The following is a 19,012-nucleotide window of genomic DNA, read 5'->3' as shown; positions in this document are numbered from 1 at the left end:
TACATGAAGTGCTGTGGGTCATCAGCAGCAGCAGAGTTGTACCTGAACACAATTTATAACCTCATGGCCTGGCATTTCCCCAACTCTACCATTATCATCAAGCCAGGGGATCAACCCTTGTTCAATGAAGAGTGCAGGGGGGCATGCCAGGAGCAGCACCAGGCATACCTAAAAATGAGGTGTCAACCTGGTGAAGCTATAACACAGGACTACTTGCATGCCAAATAGCAAGTGATAGACAGAGCTATGTGATCCCAGAACCAACGAATCAGATCTAAGTTCTGCAGTCCTGCCACATCCAATCGTGAATGGTGGTGGACAATTAAACAACTCACTGGAGGAGGAGGCTCCACAAATATCCCCATTCTTAACGATGGAGGAGCCCAGCACATCAGTGCAAAAGATAAGGCTGAAATATTTGAAACAACCTTCAGCCAGAAGTGCTGGGTGGATGATCCATCTTGGCCTCACCCGGAGGTCCCCAGCATCACAGTCTTCAGCCAATTTGATTCACTCCACGTGATAGCAAGAAACGGCTGAAGGCACTGGATACTGTAAAAGCTATGGGCCCTAACAACATTCCGGTAATAGTACTGAAGACTTGTGCTCCAGGACTTGCCGCGCCCCTAGCCAAGCTGTTCCAGTACAGCTACAACACTGGCATCTACCTGGCTATGTGGAAAATTGCCCAGGTATGTCTTGTACACAAAAAGCAGAACAAATCCAACCCGGTCAATTACCGCCCCATCAGTCTACTCTCCATCATCAATAAAGTAATGGAAGGGCTCTTCAACAGTGCTATCAAGTGGTACTTGCTTAGCAATAACCTGCTCACTGAAGCTTAGTTTAGGTTCCGCCAGAGCCACTCAGCTCCTGACCTTATTACAGCCTTGGTTCAAACGTGGACAAAAGCTGAACTTTCAAGGTGAGGTGAGGGTGACTGCCCTTGATATCAAGGCAGCATTTGACCGAGTGTGGCTTCAAAGAACCCGAGCAAAACTGGAATCAATGGGAATCAAGGGGATAACTCCCCACTGGTTGAAGTCATACCTAGCACAAAGTATGATGGTTGTGGTTGTTGGAGGTCAGTCATCTCAGCTCCAGGACATCACTGCAGGAGTTCATCAGGGTAGTGTCCTTGGCCCTACCATCATCAGCTGCTTCATCAAAGACTTCCCTCCACCATAAAGTCAGTAGTGAGGATGTTCGCTGATGATTACATAATGTTCAGCACCATTCATGACTCCTCAGATACTGAAGCAGTCCATGTTTAAAAGAAGCAAGACCTAACAATATCCAGGCTTGGGCTTACAAGTGGCAAGTAACATTCACGCCACCGAAGTGTCAGGCAATGACCATCTCCCACAAGAGAGAACCTAACCATCAGCCCTTGAAGTTCAATGGCATTCCCATTACTGAATTCCCCACTATCAACATCCTGTGGGTTACCTTTTACAAAAACTGAACTGGACCAGCCATATAAATACTGTGGCCACAAGAGCAGTTCAGAGGTTAGGCATCCTGCAATGAGTAATTTACCTCCTGACTCCCCAAAGTCTGTCCACCATCTACAAGGCACAAGTCAGGAGTGTGATGGAATACTCTCCACTTGCCTGGATGAGTGCAGCTCCCACAACACTCAAGAAGCTTGACACCGTCCAGGACAAAACAACCCGCTTGATTGGCACACATCCACAAACATTCGCTCCCTCCATCACTGACGCACAGCAGCAGCAGTGTGCACCAACTACAAGATGCACTGCAGGAATTCACCAAGGATCCTTCGACAGCACCTTCCAAACCACGACCACTACATCTAAAAGGACAAGGGCAGCAGATAGATGGGAACGTCATCAAATGGAAGTTCCCCTCCAAGTCACTCACCATCCTGACTTGGAAATATATCGCCGTTCCTTCACTGTCGCTGAGTCAAAATCCTGGAACTCCCTCCCTAACAACACTGTGGGTGTACCTACACCACATGGACTGCAGCGGTTCAAGAGGGCAGCTCACCACCACCTTCTCAAGGCAACTAGGGATGGGCAATAAATGCTGGCCCAGCCAGCGAAGCCCACATCCCGGGAATGAATAAGGGAAAAACGGCATTTCCTTTATCAATCTTCTCCGTTATCTTGTCAAAATATTCCAGTAAGTTATTTAAACATGGTTTTCCCTTGATGAACTGATGCTGGCTTTCCTTAATTATCCTGTACTTGACTAAGTGATTACTGATTTTATTCTGTACTATAGTTTCCAGAAGTTTCCCTCCCACTGAGGTCAAACTGACTGGTCTGTAGTTGCCAGCTTTATCCTTGCATCCCTTTTTGAACAAGGGTGTACATTCTCAATTCTCCAGTCCTCTGGCACCTCCTGTGTGCCTAAGGAAGGCTGGAAGATTATCACTCATGCGTCTGCAATTTCCACTCTCATTTCCCTCAGTACCCTGGATGCATTTCATCCAGTCCTGGTACCTTGGCCAAAAATGTCCCCCCGTTGGGGGGGATTGTGTGGGGACAGACGGGGGTGGGTGCAAACCCAAGCAGCGCCTCCGACTGGGGACGAACTGCCATTTTACATGGGTGGGCCAATTAAGGCCCGCTCAGCGTGACGCTCACCCGGAAGCGCTGAGTGCTCCCTGTGCAGGCGGAGGGGTGGGGGAGATTCCCTGAGAGATTCCCTGCGCTCTTTCATGCATGAGCTGGGACATGTTAAAGAATAAAAGTATACATTTTTATTAGATTTTAAAACACTTCATGAAACCTCATCCTGCTCGTGGAGGAGGTTTCATGAAAAATGCGAAGGCCGCCTAGGCTCTTCATCTGCCTGCCAACATTAAGGTTGGTTGGGCAGCTCACTGAATTGAACTAATTGGGTTTTAAATGGCCTTAATAGACCTTTGACAGTTCAGTGGGCTGAGGATCTGAATGATGTGTGGTGATGTCAGGATGCACGCCCGATGTCACCCACCGCGCACCATCTTACGCTTCCGCTCGACTACGGGAAAATTCTTCTCCTTAACTATTTTAAGTAAAGATAGTCTTTCTGACACCTCCTTCCTCTCGATTTTAAGTTTCTCAAGTGCACCAGTTACCTCCTCTCTCATCGTGGCCTGGTAGCAAGTTCTTCCTTTGTAAAGACAGATGTAAAGTATTCATTCAACACCTCTGCTATTTCTCCAGCCTCCACATGCAAGTCCCCTTTTTTTGTCCCTAATCAGCCCCACTCTTTCTTTTACCACCCTTTTATTATTTACATGCTATAGAAGACTTTGGGATTCCCTTATGTTCACTGTCAGCCTCTTTTCATGTTCCCTCCTTACTTTTCTTATTAGTTTCTTCACTTACCCTCTGGTCCTTCTATATTCAGCCTGATTTTCCATTGTATTTTCTACCTGACATCTGTCGTACGCACACTTCTTCCTTTTCATCTTTATCTCCCTTGTCATCCAGCGTGCTCTGGATTTATTTATCCTATCTTTCCCTTTCAAGGGAATAATCCTGACATTGCCTGCAATACTTTTTCTTGAAGGTGACAGTTCAGCCACTGTCTTTTCTGCCAAAATTTGATTCTTATTCACTTGACTCAGATGCAATCTCATCCCATTGAAGTTGGATTTCTCCCAATTAATTATCCCAATCCTGCTCTGGATTGTTCTCTGGTCTTTTCCATGATTAATCTAAACCTTATGATACAATGGTCACTGTCCCCTGGAGACTCTCCCACTGATATCTGATCTACTTGGGCCATCTCATTCCCCAGAACCCAGGTCCAAAAGTGTATGTCCTCTCATTGAACTGGAAACATACTGCTGCAGAAAATTATCTTGAACACATTCCAAGAATTCTTAGCCCTCTTATCCTTTTGTACTATTCCAATCTCAGTCTAAATTTGGATAATTGAAGTCCCTCATTATGATTACTCTGTAACTCTTGCACCTCTCCGTAATTTCTTCGCAAATTTGTTTCTCCACATCCCTTCCACTCATTGGTGATCTATATACTGCACCAATCCTTCACTGTCACTGGGTCAAAACCCTGGAACTCCTTTCCTAACAGCACTGTGGGTGTACCTACACCACATGGACTGCAGCGGTTCAAGAAGGCAGCTCACCACCACCTTCTCAAGGACAACTAGGGTTGGGCAATAAATGTTGGTCCAGCCAGTGAAGCCCATATCCCATGAATGAATGAAAAAAAAATCAATGTTATTGCAACTTTCCCATTCCTTACCTTTAGCCAGAGAGATTCTGTCCTTGGCACCCTAGAACATCCTCTCTCTCCAGTACTGTAATGCCATTTTTAATCAATATTGCCTCTCCCCACCCTCCCTCCCCCCACTTTTCTTCCTTTCCTGACTCTCCTAAACACCTTGTACCCAGGAATATTTAATGCCCAGTCCTGCCCTTCTTTGAGCCAGGTCTCTGTTATAGCAATAATATCATAATTCCATGTGTCAACCAGTGCCTGCAGTTCACCAATCTTATTAACCACACTCATTCACATTCGCATACATGCACATTAGCCCTGATTTAGGCGATATTACTTTCCCACTTATTCTGATCCCATCTGATGACTTACTACTGCCTACTCTAATTCTATCAAACTCTCCAAGTATTCTATCTACCTTGATGTAACTCCTTGAGATATTCTCTTTATCAGTTGATACTTCACTACTTCCCACAGCCAGTTTTTCTTTGAATTTCCCCCCAGGTTCCCATCCCCCGCCAGTCTAGTTTAAACCTTCCCAATAGCATTTGCAAACCTCCCAGCAATAACACTAGTCCCAGTTCCTGTTAAGGTGTAACCTGTCCTTGTACAGGTCCCACCTGAATAACGAAGCCATGTGCAGTTGAATATCTTGCTGACGAGGTAAGCCTCAACAATTAGTAGCAGCATGAGGAAAATCTCATTGCCACTTTTTCTTTCCTGCTCCACAGGCATTAAGGCCAATTACTGCACTCTGACTGAGATCAGCCAACTCAGCAAAGGTCAAAGGTTGCATCAGAGATCTTTCCAATATACAGGGTTTAGCTATTCTTTCGATTGACTTGTTGAACCATCTGAGGAATTGCAAACGGCCTTTGAACAAGAACATTTATATACACTTATAATGGTGAATTAGGTTTCTCTCAACATGACATACTCACTGTGGTAAGGTTCACCCTTCCATTCAGGTGATCTGGATTCAGTGAAGCTCTCTAGACGATACTGACATGAAAGAGAAAGTTAGATGAACCATCAAATTCTTCCATTGTTTTTATAAACCTTGAGGTACTTCACACAGTGCTACAGGTCTTACAAAGTGACACAGTAGTTACAAAACAAAAACAGAATTACCTGGAAAAACTCAGCAGGTCTGGCAGCATCGGCGGAGAAGAAAAGAGTTGACGTTTCGAGTCCTCATGACCCTTCGACAGAACTTGAGTTCGAGTCCAGGAAAGAGCTGAAATATAAGCTGGTTTAAGGTGTGTGTGTGGGGGGCGGAGAGATAGAGAGACAGAGAGGTGGAGGAGGGGTGGTGTGGTTGTAGGGACAAACAAGCAGTGATAGAAGCAGATCATCAAAAGATGTCAACGACAATAGTACAATAGAACACATAGGTGTTAAAGTTAAAGTTGGTGATATTATCTAAACGAATGTGCTAATTAAGAATGGATGGTAGGGCACTCAAGGTATAGCTCTAGTGGGGTTTTTTTTATAATGGAAATAGGTGGGAAAAGGAAAATCTTTATAATTTATTGGAAAAAAAAAGGAAGGGGGAAACAGAAAGGGGGTGGGGATGGGGGAGGGAGCTCACGACCTAAAGTTGTTGAATTCAATATTCAGTCCGGAAGGCTGTAAAGTCCCTAGTCGGAAGATGAGGTGTTGTTCCTCCAGTTTGCGTTGGGCTTCACTGGAACAATGCAGCAAGCCAAGGACAGACATGTGGGCAAGAGAGCAGGGTGGAGTGTTAAAATGGCAAGCGACAGGGAGGTTTGGGTCATTCTTGCGGGCAGACCACAGGTGTTCTGCAAAGCGGTCGCCCAGTTTACGTTTGGTCTCTCCAATGTAGAGGCGACCACATTGGGAGCAACGAATGCAGTAGACTAAGTTGGGGGAAATGCAAGTGAAATGCTGCTTCACTTGAAAGGAGTATTTGGGTCCTTGGACGGTGAGGAGAGAGGAAGTGAAGGGGCAGGTGTTGCATCTTTTGCGTGGGCATGGGGTTGTGCCATAGGAGGGGGTTGAGGAGTAGGGGGTGATGGAGGAGTGGACCAGGGTGTCCCGGAGGGAGCGATCCCTACGGAATGCCGATAAGGGGGGTGAAGGGAAGATGTGTTTGGTGGTGGCATCATGCTGGAGTTGGCGGAAATGGCGGAGGATGATCCTTTGAATGCGGAGGCTGGTGGGGTGATAAGTGAGGACAAGGGGGACCCTATCATGTTTCTGGGAGGGAGGAGAAGGCGTGAGGGCGGATGCGCGGGAGATGGGCCGGACACGGTTGAGGGCCCTGTCAACGACCGTGGGTGGAAAACCTCGGTTAAGGAAGAAGGAGGACGTGTCAGAGGAACTGTTTTTGAATGTAGCATCATCGGAATAGATGCGACGGAGGCGAAGGAACTGAGAGAATGGGATGGAGTCCTTACAGGAAGCGGGGTGTGAGGAGCTGTAGTCGAGATAGCTGTGGGAGTCGGTGGGTTTGTAATGGATATTGGTGGACAGTCTATCACCAGAGATTGAGACAGAGAGGTCAAGGAAGGGAAGGGAAGTGTCAGAGATGGACAACGTGAAAATGATGGAGGGGTGGAGATTGGAAGCAAAATTAATAAATTTTTCCAAGTCCTGACGAGAGCATGAAGCGGCACCGAAGTAATCATCGATGTACCGGAGAAAGAGTTGTGGAAGGGGGCCGGAGTAGGACTGCAACAAGGAATGTTCCACATACCCCATAAAGAGACAGGCATAGCTGGGGCCCATGCGGGTACCCATAGCCACACCTTTTATTTGGAGGAAGTGAGAGGAGTTGAAGGAGAAATTGTTCAGCGTGAGAACAAGTTCAGCCAGACGGAGGAGAGTAGTGGTGGATGGGGATTGTTCGGGCCTCTGTTCGAGGAAGAAGCTAAGGGCCCTCAGACCATCCTGGTGGGGGATGGAGGTGTAGAGGGATTGGACATCCATGGTGAAGAGGAAGCGGTAGGGGCCAGGGAACTGGAAATTGTTGATGTGACGTAAGGTGTCAGAGGAATCACGGATGTAGGTGGGAAGGGACTGGACAAGGGGAGAGAGAAGGGAGTCAAGATAACGAGAAATGAGTTCTGTGGGGCAGGAGCAAGCTGAGACGATCGGTCTACCGGGGCAGTTCTGTTTGTGGATTTTGGGTAGGAGATAGAAGCGGGCCGTCCGAGGTTGGGCGACTATCAGGTTGGAAGCTGTGGGAGGGAGATCCCCAGAGGAGATGAGGTCAGTGACAGTCCTGGAAACAGTGGCTTGATGTTCAGTGGTGGGGTCATGGTCCAGGGAGAGGTAGGAGGAAGTGTCTGCGAGTTGACGCTCAGCCTCCGCGAGGTAGAGGTCAGTGCGCCAGACAACAATAGCACCACCCTTGTCAGCGGGTTTGATGACAATGTCAGGGTTGGACCTGAGAGAATGGAGTGCAGTAAGTTCAGAGAGAGACAGGTTAGAATGGGTGAGAGGAGCAGAGAAATTGAGATGACTAATGTCGTGCCGACAGTTCTCAATGAAAAGATCGAGAGAAGGTAAGAATCCAGAGGGAGGGGTCCAGGTGGAGGGAGAATATTGGAGATGGGTAAAAGGATCCGTTGAACTGGGAGAGGACTCCTGCCCAAAGAAGTGAGCCCGGAGACGAAGACGGCGGAAGAAGAGTTCAGTATCATGCCGAGCCCGAAATTCATTGAGGTGAGGGCGTAAGGGTATGAAACTAAGTCCTTTGCTGAGCACTGAACGTTCAGCATCGGAGAGGGGAAGGTCAGGGGGTATAGTGAATACACGGCTGGGGTTGGGATTGGAAGAAAGGGTGGGGACGGAGGGACAGGCAGGGGTGGAGGGTCCTAGATGGGTGTTGGTGTCGATGAGTTGTTGGAGCTTGCGTTCCTTAGCACTTGAGAGAAAGAGAAAAAGTTTCTTGTTGAGGCGTCGGATGAGCCGAAGGATAAAATGAAACTGGGGGCACGCGCAGCTTTGAAAAAGGGTACGGCGGTGCTGCTGGAGGGAGAGGTCGAGTGTGTTCATATGGCGGCGCATGGCACTGAGAGTGGATTTCAGAATGTGACGAATGTAGTTACAATGTGTTTTAGCCTGTGAGTGCTAATTGGCCTTAATTGGCCCACCAGCATGAAATCGTGGTCCGGCCCCGATTGTGGGCGGCAGTGGCCGCCAAGCCTGCCCAACAAGGGCAAAATCCTCCCCTTGGATGATTGGCAACTTCATTGAATCTCTCACCAGTGTCTTTGCTCTGTATGTCTTTCCTTTTCTCCCCTTATTCTCCTTCAAATATTCTTTCCACCAGGATCTCCCACCTCACTATAGGCATTGAAATAGTAAAAGGGCAAGTAAGAGGAGGGGTGGGCCCAACTATGGTCCATAAAGGCCAACTACACATGGAAGCAGAGGGCATGGCTGAGGTACTAAATGAGTAATTGTATCTATCTTTACCAAGGAAGAAGACACCATCAAAGTCATGGTAAAAGAGGGAGTAGTTGAGATATTGGATGGGTTAATAATAGAAAAAAAGGAGGTATTAGAAAGGCTGCCTGTACTTAAAAATGATAAGTCACCAGGATCTGACGGGATGCATCTGAGATTGCTGAGAGAAGTAAGGGTGGAAATTGTGGAGGCACTGGCCATAACCTTCTAACATTTAGATATTGAGGTTGTGCCAGAAGACTGGGGATTTGAAAATTTTACACCCTTATTCAAAGAAGAAGTGTAAGATAAACCCAGCAACTACAGGCCAGTCAGTTTAACCTCGGTGGTGAGGCAACTTTTAGAAACAATGGCTGGGATTTTCGTGCAGAACCAGAAATTCCTGTACAAAGCCAATGGACCTTTGGCTGGTCCATCAAATTTTCTGTTCTGCCTATGATGATTCCCATCACAGACAGGACCGGAAAATTCCAGCCGATAATCTGGGGCAAAATTGACAGTTACTTGAACAAATGTGGATTAATTAATAAAAGTCAGCATGGATTTGTTAAATACAAATCATGTTTAACTAATTTGGTTTAAGCTAAAAGATAGGGAGAGGGAGGGAAATTTAGAAATCCAAAGAAAAATTTCTAGGCAGCCGAGAAATGAAGTGATTTGGGTAAAGACAAACAGAATGCAACAGCTTAATGTAACTTGGCAGGCAGGAGATCCATTGGGTTGGGGAAGAGTTTTACAATCTTACACTGCATTAACTTTTCGGATGAGGTGTAAAAGAAGTAATTGGGTGTAAAGTGGTGGTAGTGGTAATATCACTGGACTAGTAATCCAGAGGTCCAGCCTAATGTTCCGGGAACACAGGTTCAAATCCCACCACAGCCTCTGGGGGAATTTAAATTCAACTGGCAACATTTGGAATTGAAAGCTAGTTTCAGTATGGTGACCATGAAACCATCATTGACTGTTGTTTAAAAACCCATCTGATTTACTAATGCCCTTTAGTGAAGGAAATCTGCCATCCTTACCTGGTCTGGCTTACATATGACTCCAGACCCACAGCAAAATGTTTGGCTCTTAATTGCCCTGTGAAATGGTCCATCAAGCCACTTAGTTCAAGGGCAATTAAGGATGAGCAATGCCCACATCCTATGAAGGAATAAATTTTTAAAAACCCAATCTTGTCAGTTTTCTATTGGGTGGATTAGGTTAAAATTACTCTCATGACTCCCAGACGAACCAGGGTGAGGAACTTCAAGCAAATATTGAGGATCCTTGATGTAGTTTCAGGACTGTGGCCTTTTAGCAAGGCAAAGACTTCCAGAGATTGATATCAAGGTCTTGTGCCTTTTCAGAATTCTCTCACTTCAACCTTCTCTCCCTTTGGCTCTTTTTCTTCTGATGTGCTCTGCCCAGCTCCCTACCATTAACTCTTTCTTTAACTTGGATTTTAAAACAGCTGCTCAGATCCTCAGAGACAGTACCCATTCCCAAAATCATATAGTCCGCAGAGTTGCAGCACCTGCTTCCCTCCACGATCAGTGAGATTGGTGAGGATATGATTTTACCATCTAACTCCAGGAAAATCCATCAAGAAAGCTGAGGGCAGCTGGTGCATGGGAGCACCGTCAGCTCCAGGTTCCCTACCGAGTCACTCACCATCCTGACTTGGAAATATATCGCCGTTCCTTCACTATCGCTGGGTGAAACTCCTGGAACTCTTCCCTAACAGCACTGTGGGGGTACCTACACCACAGGAACAGCAGCAGTTCAAGAAGGCAGCTCACCACCATCTTCTCAAGGGCAATTAGGGATGGGCAATAAATTGTGGCCCAGCCAGCGAAGCCCACATGCCCAGAATTAATAAGAAGTAATGGTCTGAATGTTCTATGTGAGATAGCCAGGTGGTGAAGACCAGGGGCAGAATTTTATGCCTGTTGGGCAGGCAGGCCCAACCCAATCTCCGGCGGGCGGGCGGGGAGCCAATCCCTGCCTGAGAAGCGGGCCCCACCGCCATTTTAACTGGGCGGGCCAATGAAGGCCCGACCAGTGTGACGTCCACTAGGAAGTGCTATGTGCTTCCTGTGCGGGCAGGGATTCCCCAAATGCGAGAATGCGTTCTTTCATGCATGCGCACGAAAGAGCACACATCTCCTTGAGACTAAGTGCTGCCTCAGGGAGATCGCTGACAGCAGTATAAACTTTAAAAATTGAAAAATAATAAAATCTTTAACATGTCCCCCTCATGTGACAATGCCACACGAGATGGGACATGTTAATAAATTTCACTGAAACTTTAATAAACATTTTTAAACCCTACATGAAACCTCATCCTGCCAGTGGATGAAGTTTCATGTTTTTCCAGCTCCCGCCCGGGCTCCTGGCCTGCCCACCAACCTTAAGGTTGGACGGGCAGGGCCTTTAATTGTTTTAATTATCCTGTCAAAGGCCTCAAATGGCCATTGACGGGTCGGCGGGCAGACAGCTGATTGCGCAGTCGCCCCGCCTTCCTGAAGGTTTAAATGGGGCGGGTTCCCCCTAATGTCATCCCACGTTATTTTGCCAACGTCATCCCGCGTTATTTTGCCATCAGCGAGTGGGCCCCGCCCCCTGCTTGTTGACGGCAAAATCCAAATCCAGCCCCAGAACTGCAACCTAACCTTAGCTCACTTACAGAGGCAAACATGCACCTCCAAACCCAACAACCACAGTGTCAGTCTGCTCCTAGTAATACCTCTTTTATAGAACTGGTAACCAATTAAGAGTTCTATGTGAAAGGGGCATGACTACCCAACTGTAACACAAACAAACCAAACTTTAAAGGAAACTTAATAACCTAGATTAAAATGTAACTGCCAGGGTTGCTGAAGCACTCCAGCCCACCGTGCTCACTGGCTGCAGAAAGCCTCAAGTATAACAGTGAACACTGTGTGTTCCCTCTTCAGGGGTGCCCAGGCGGAGATGTAACTGAAGCAGAGAGGCAGGCAGGCAGTCAGGCTGAACAACCCCCTCGACCACCTGCTGCTTGTACCTGTTAATGGCCACCTCCCACAAGGAGGTCTCCTGATCTGCCCCCTCCTGCTCTTATTTACAGAAGCACAAGTGAATCCTCAGCCCCACTACCTGAATATAATTCACTGCTCAACTAGCAGTGAAGGGGACGATTTAGAACATAAACAAATAGCTGAAAGAGACTTCAAAGGCTCAGCAACAGTTGATCAATCACATACCCTGTACAAGTCAAATGGTTTTAAATCTTTGAAGACCATTTCTTCGGCAGGGCGACGGCTGTAGGTGACATGATCAGATGCAAACTTGATCAATGCTTGTCTAGCTGCATCCTCATCGATGGACGCAATACTGTAGGAGAGATGGTATAAAGGAAATTGTGACTGTGCTTTTGTCAAAAGTTCCTTCCTTTACATACATTTGCCCATGTTCCGTTCATCCATGAAACCAGTTGCTGCCAAAATTGAATGCTTTGTTGATAAAAGACATTGGCCGGGATTTTCAGGCCCATCATGGCAGACCCTCTGCGGGAGGTTCAGCGTCCCAGCCAAAAGTCCATTGACTTTTGGCATAACTGGACGATCCCAGTGGCAGCTGGGGACGGAAAATCCCGCCCAATATTTCAGCATTTAAGGGTAAAATCTTTGATCAGCAATGGTCAAGAATGAATGTGTAAAATAAACCGTGTGTAAAATTCAGTACAATGCACAGAAGGACATAGTATGAGCATGTTAAGAGGTGATATGTAAAGTTCTGTTCTTAAATCTCTCATATAGATAAAATAATGATACAGAACTAAAGCAAAAGTGAAAAAAATAACACACTGGTCAGAATGCCGCAATGTTTGGGTGAGACAATGGAAATTGAAAATGGATAAGTTGGTTTGGACTTTCTGATGAGAGTGATTTTAATTTTTACCAATAGCCGTTTGCCTGGGTTCCCATCAATATAACATACAGGCATATGCACAGATACACAGTGGATCAAATCTGTGAGAGTAAAGGGGGCATGTGCTAGTGCATAGGCTGAAGGAGATTGCAAAGAAGGGGTGAGGCTAAGGAGCGGTTTGAAAATTGTAATTTTAAATTTAATTTAATACACTAGGGGAAGAGAATGAAAAGAAGGTTGGTGAGAATTGGAATGACAAGTGTATGGGACTTAATACAGGATAGCACTGCAGCAGTGGAGTCCCAGACAAGCATTAGTTTATACAACATGGAATGCAGAAGACCGGTGGGAAAAGGTTGGGGAAACCAAGTCTTAAATAAGAAAGGAAGGGATGGAAGTAGTGATAGAGATATAGCATGACTTGTTATGGAGGTGGATATAGGCATTTTGATGATGGTCATCAGGGAGTCAAGGATGCACAAGAGGTCAGGGTTGAAGGGATGTAGAGTTTGTGGAAGATTATAGGGCTGGAAGGATTGACAGAAATAAGGAGGGGTAAGGCCATGGAAGAATTTAAACATGAGGCTGAGGATTTTAAATTTGAGGCATTGGAATATCGAAGATTGGTAAGGTCATCTTTTGGATTATGTCATTAACATCACAAGTTGGCTTGAGTATTAAATACAAACGATTCAATTTCACGACTGTGTATCTTTGTGTTTCAGTACCGTGAGGATTTTTACTATTATCGCAGACATAGTTTATTGGTTTTATTGATGTCCATGATCAAAATATTTTATCTGTGAGGTTAGTGTGGTTTCTTACCCACAAAGTGATTTGTCCCAGTTTAAACAACTCTTCAGCAGCAAGCTTTTATGAATTTTAAAACAAATAAGATTATTTATTAGCACACACTTGCCTTGGAGGTTTAAATGTGACAAAGCTTAGCTACAGATGAAGTAAAAAAAACTTTACAATTATAATTTGGAATGATTTTCATCTCTTTCATAGTAGACCTGTAGCTTTTTAGATGAATTGACGCTTTAGCTAGAGTGGAGGTCTTGTAAAAGCAAAAGGTTCTCAGTAAATTGTGAGCCTTCTTGTAGTTCAGTTGCCAGGATGTTGGCAGTCAGGTGAACTTGAAGGTGGAGCCTGTTGGGGGGAGCGTGTTTTTCCCACTTTCAAAGTGTAGCTGTGTATGACCTTGGCTGCATTATTGTCTTGCAGCTGATTCGATGGATTAGATGGCGTTTCTGATGGAGCTGTCTCAGAACAGCTTTTGCTGTTATATTTTAGAAAGCAGGTAGTAAACATGACTGCCTTACCCATGTATCCTGTGACAAGTTCAAAGTCCTTTTCCAAATAAGGTGGTATTTTAGACTGGTAAACATCCTGGGCAGAATTTTTCATTCTGGGATTGAGTCCCGTGGCGGAGTGGATATAGGGAGTCCTTCCCGCCATGGAGCCAAGTGGAAATTTATGCCGTATCAAGCAACTCTGGCCTAATTAATTATGCAATCGAGAGTTTCCTGATGCTTTGCGCAGTGGGGCGGGCTGGATGACATGCGTCCCACCATCATAACTGGGTACCTTATTTAAAAGGCACCCAGACAACAACTTGCCCGCTGTTCAAGGAGGAGATGGCTCCCAAATTCAGTGATGCCTCCTCTGGGAGTCCTGCTGAATGAAGTGGAGGCCAGGAGGGATGTCCTCTACCCATAGATTGGAAGGAGGAGGCCAAGTTGACAGATGGGAGGAAGCCTCAAGAGTGGTCAGTGCCCATGGCATCCACCAGAGGACACCCCTGCAGTGCAGGAAAGACATGAATAGGGTAAGTGAACCCTCAACTGCTCACACTCACCTCGCTGAATGGCACAGGGGACATGGGCCTCAGTGGCAACATGATAAGGTGATGCCTCATAGTCCCGCTGCAGTCCATCTAGTCTGCAGGTGGAGAGGCCCCTGTTGGTCCCTGATCCTTCCACACATAGCACTGTGTGGGGGTGTGTGGGGGGGTGGGAATAAGGGCTTAGGCACTGAGGGCACCAGCAAGCACCGCTAATGACATGCCTCTGTGAGCCTTATCCTTATATCTGCATGGGCTCACCACTGTGGAGGGTGCTGCCACACAGCACTTGAAGGCAACCTGCAATGCATCAATCAGATGGCAAATAATCCCGGGCGTTATTTGTAAGACTGGAAGCATGAGAAAGATAGGTGAAACCCAATAGCTTTCAAGCCTATCTTCTCTCTTTGCACAGGAAAAGTTAAGGCACAACAGGAGAGAATGAAGACAGGAGGGGGCCGACCTGAGCTGAAGAACCTGACAGACTTGGGGGAGAGGGCAGCTCCGCTGGCAGGGGAGGAACCAGACCCACCCTGCAGAGATGGAGGGGTCAGCAGGCTGCCTCCATCCAGTAAGGATCCATGCAGGTCACATTGAAACCGAAGGTTTCCCCCTGTTGCAGGCAGCTCATGTTGTCACCTGCGCTCTCCTCTCTCATTACAGGTGCTAGCAGGAAGAGGGAAGGGCAAGAGGTCAAAGCCCTATCTAACAGTCATACCAGCCCACAGAGGATCAAGGACATTGGGGAGGAGGAAGAAAGTCCACTGGTAGAGGCATCACAGCAGTCACCTGCACCCTCCACCAGCCCAGAGGCCCACATCTTGGTGGGAACTAGATGTAGTTCAGGAAAGGTCTCACATTCTGGTGGTCACTGCATGGACACATGTCTACAGCAGGAGGTTGCAGCGTGAGCCAAGCTCACTGGCACTCGGAGGACTGCTGGGGAAGAGGCATCTGCGACATCTGAGTCAGATGATAAGCCCCTGGGATTGGCCGTGCACAAGATGCTGGAGAGGCAGGGAGAGGCGGGGGAATACCAGACAGGGTGGCACGAGAGGATGAGGAATCTGCTCTCTGATGAAGTGGCTCCAACCTTTTACACAAGGAGATCTCCATGGTAGCGGATGTCTTGGAGAACCTGGTCCAGCAGGTTCTGCTGGAAATGTGCACTAACCTGCATTCCATCGCTTTGGCCATGGGTGAGGTTTCACAGTGGCTACGCAAGAGGGGGACAGGGCACCTCAACTTCCCTCCAAGTGCCCCTTCCCCTCAAGGAGTCAGGCAGGGACCCTTGGGTACCCAACCGGTGAACGAGCGGCTGTTCGATACCCCTAGGACCTCCATTCAGGACCCTCTGAGGGTGTCCAGCCCTTCGGGACCCTCCTTGCCTGTGACTCCTTTAGCCTCATCCTCTGACTGCAGAGGGAGCAGTTGCCCCACAGCAGGACAGTCAAAGTAAGCCGGGGCTCTCTAGGCCTCGTGTCTCCAGAGGAGGGCTGCCAAAGTCATCCTAAACAACAGGGCAGATTGGTCAGCAGGCTGCCTCCACCCCTGCTGCGGGTGTCGGAGGGAGCACCTAGAAGTGTAGGGAACGCAAGATTAAGAATGTATGATTGCACATGTGGTTGCATGGGTGCACTATGATTGTTAATCTTATAACACTTTGTAAATAGACTACACTTGCACTTTAATGAGGTCTGATGTGGTTTATTTGCTACATAGTCCTTAAGGCTATGAATGCCCCCACCCAGCCAACTTCTGAGGGACGCCCCAGGCTTGGTCTACATCCCCCCGAATTATGCATGTGCAGGGAGGCAAAGGTATTTGTTGCCAGAGCCCTTGTGAAGCCATATACAAGAAGTCTCCCACACACACTGAGCCTTTGCCCTTTACACTCTCATCTGTCCCAAGGCCCTAGCATTGTAAGTACTACATGCTGGGGTCCCCCTTCAGTTGTCCAGTTGAGCTGACCTGCATCTCCGCCCACCCCCAATGCCCTGACTCCCATTCAGCATCTCGAGATCTCCACCATGAGGCTCCGCATAGTTACTTGTAGAGATAGTTGTCGTTATCATTCAGGGGCAGTCAAGTACCTTTTCCCCTCCCCCCATTAGCCACACCTGCACCTCCCGCCACATAATCATTGACACACCCCCGACCCCCAGGTGTCATGTTTGACCTTGCATGGCACCCTTCAACTCACCCCCATCACCTCCCGTACAGGTGAATTTGGATGTCTCCTATCTTCCTGAGGAGCCCACCCCCATGACAGATAATCTACCTCCCTCATTCTGCTGACCCCCAGAATCCGCTTTGCCTTCTGTCTCCCCTCCAACAACCTCCTCTGCACCCCTTTACCCACCATCGCAGGACGCTCACCCTCCCAACCTACCAGCTCCCACTGCCCCCTTTAACCCCTCATCATCCTTTCCTATCACTGATTTCCTGAGTATGCCCCCCCAGGACACATCTATTGACACCATAGACCCCTCCCTCTGAAGCCTTTTCCCCTATTCCCCCTCCTCCACATGCCTGTTCACACCTGCAAACAAAGTTCCCCCACCCCCCCCGCCTGTTCATACCTGCACACCCCCCATGCCCATTCACACCTGAACACCTCCACCCGCCAACACTCCACCATGGCCCTCCCCACCCTCCTGCTCCATACCACTTCGCCCATTCAAAGACCCCAGCAGCATCTCTCTTTCCCATGCCACCACCCCCCCAAGGCATCCTCTTCATTCTTCTCCTTCCCATCTAATTTCCCACCCCCCGCCGCCCCCAGTCCAGCCCATCAGCGCCCAACTGTCCTGCAGCTGTCCACCTGTAGCCTGAAGATCCATCTCCTGGGAGGAGCTGCTGCTTGAAGATCCATGTGGTTGATGCTCCACCCACCCACTGCTGCATGTGATATTCCCGATTTGCTGGAGGCCCCTATCCAATCAACGCAGGCCGCCCCAGGCAGGGTAAATCCCAACATGCCAATGTCACGTTGGTGCAGACATGTTCTGGACTAGTGTGATATCTCACTGGCAGACAATTGAGTTGGGGGGGTGGGTGTTGGGGGTTGCGGGGGGATAAATTCTGGTTGGGTCTTCATCTGCATCCCATTAATGGGATGCAAAACAGTTTCACGCCAGCCTCTGGGAATGGCGATCCGGCATGACAGGCAGGAGCGCAAGTTCCAAACCTCAGTTTACGCCAACAGGAAACTGATTTTTCAGCTCCCTCCACATTGTTCCTCCACCACCTGTCATTAAACCCACTGCAGGGAAATTCTGCCCCTGTGTTATGGATTTTCACACCCTGGGAGTTTCAGAAAGCCTCGGTCTGTGTTTAGGATGAGGAGACATCACAATACAATGAAAAGTCAATGAGATCCATTTCATATTCATCTAACACACATTGAACTTCAATGTCTCTATTGTCCTGGTTCTTTCCATTGATGCTACATCCTTAACAGAGGGACATGTGAATTTCACAAGTGGCTATGATTGTCCATTTGTAATTAACCATTTGCTTGAGTGTTAAGACTGTCTGGAGCTGGATACTGCCAAGTCGATTGATATACCACAGCCATCCTAAACAGCTTTTGTTGTCTGCTTTTAAAAATATAGTGTTAAAGTTTGAAATGTCTTCATGCTTGTACTGGGCATGACACTATGGACCTTACTGCACCTGTTCAGCAATTAAGCTTCAAATAAAATTGAGATAACATTTCTTCCCATAAGCCTGTGTAAACCAGATTAAAAAAGGACCAAGAGCAACAGCTTTGTATTGTCTATTTTGTAGTCATTCATTGAAGTATGAAATGCAATGGTCTTGACTTCCAACTCCCAGGAGAGGATGGATCACAACAGCAGAACATGCTGCACAGACTGTTGATACAGTAAGTACCAGGGTTTGAAGTGATCACTACAGGGGCTTTTCTTTTTAATATGCTATAGACAGGTAAATATTTCCTAGGCCCCTTCATTCTGACTCTGGGCTGTGGTTCCACCTCTTACTCAGTGCCTGTTCTGGTGCTTTCCCTGTCATAGAATAGTGTGATGCTAGTTTGCCTTGGTGATTTCCGTCACACGCGGTGCCTTGTGCATCTGAATTGGGCAAAGGCATTGAGTCAGGCCTAGGCTCTTTAATCCGGGAAGACAGAGCGGTGGAGTGTCCCCGGACACCTCTTCAGGGCCAGCACTCACAGAGCATGGTACAGAGAATCCTGGCATTAACTTGCCTATTTGCCCTGTAAGTCAGAGCATAGAACCTTCTGCATGGGTATTTAAACAAGGGGGGGGGAGGTTAAACATCAACAAATGAATAGAAATATTCTATTCAAGGCCATCAGAATAAGCATTGATCTTATATTTCCACTTGTGGGAAGTTCAAAGTTAGGGGCCATAAATATAAGCCAGTCACTAATACACCCAATAAGAAATTCAGGAGAAATATCTTTACCCAGAGAATGGCTAGAATGTGAAACTTGCTACCTCAAAGAGTGGCCAAGTCAAATATCATAGATAAGATGAGAGAGAAAGGAATAGAAGGATATGCTAATAGAGTTAGATGAAGACGATAGAACATAAACACCCGTGCAGACCAGATTGGCCATGTAGGCTGCTTCTGTACTGTAATG

At 47.3% G+C, this 19,012-nt stretch overlaps 1 protein-coding gene across 1 annotated transcript in view; it reads right to left on the bottom strand.

Moving 5' to 3' along the window:
* LOC121280003 (protein SSUH2 homolog) overlaps nt 1–19,012 on the bottom strand; it is a 69,868-nt gene that overhangs the window by 25,264 nt on the left and 25,592 nt on the right. Inside the window, exons 4-5 of the mRNA XM_041191633.1 lie at nt 11,870–11,999; nt 5,147–5,207 (exon numbers count right to left, since the gene is read on the bottom strand). Coding sequence (XP_041047567.1) covers nt 5,147–5,207; nt 11,870–11,999 — 191 coding nt within the window. The remainder of the gene's footprint in view (nt 1–5,146; nt 5,208–11,869; nt 12,000–19,012) is intronic.

This window comes from Carcharodon carcharias, chromosome 7 (genome assembly GCF_017639515.1).
Source record: "Carcharodon carcharias isolate sCarCar2 chromosome 7, sCarCar2.pri, whole genome shotgun sequence".
Classification (NCBI taxonomy): domain Eukaryota; kingdom Metazoa; phylum Chordata; class Chondrichthyes; order Lamniformes; family Lamnidae; genus Carcharodon; species Carcharodon carcharias.
This window is presented reverse-complemented; position numbering and strand designations above follow the sequence as displayed.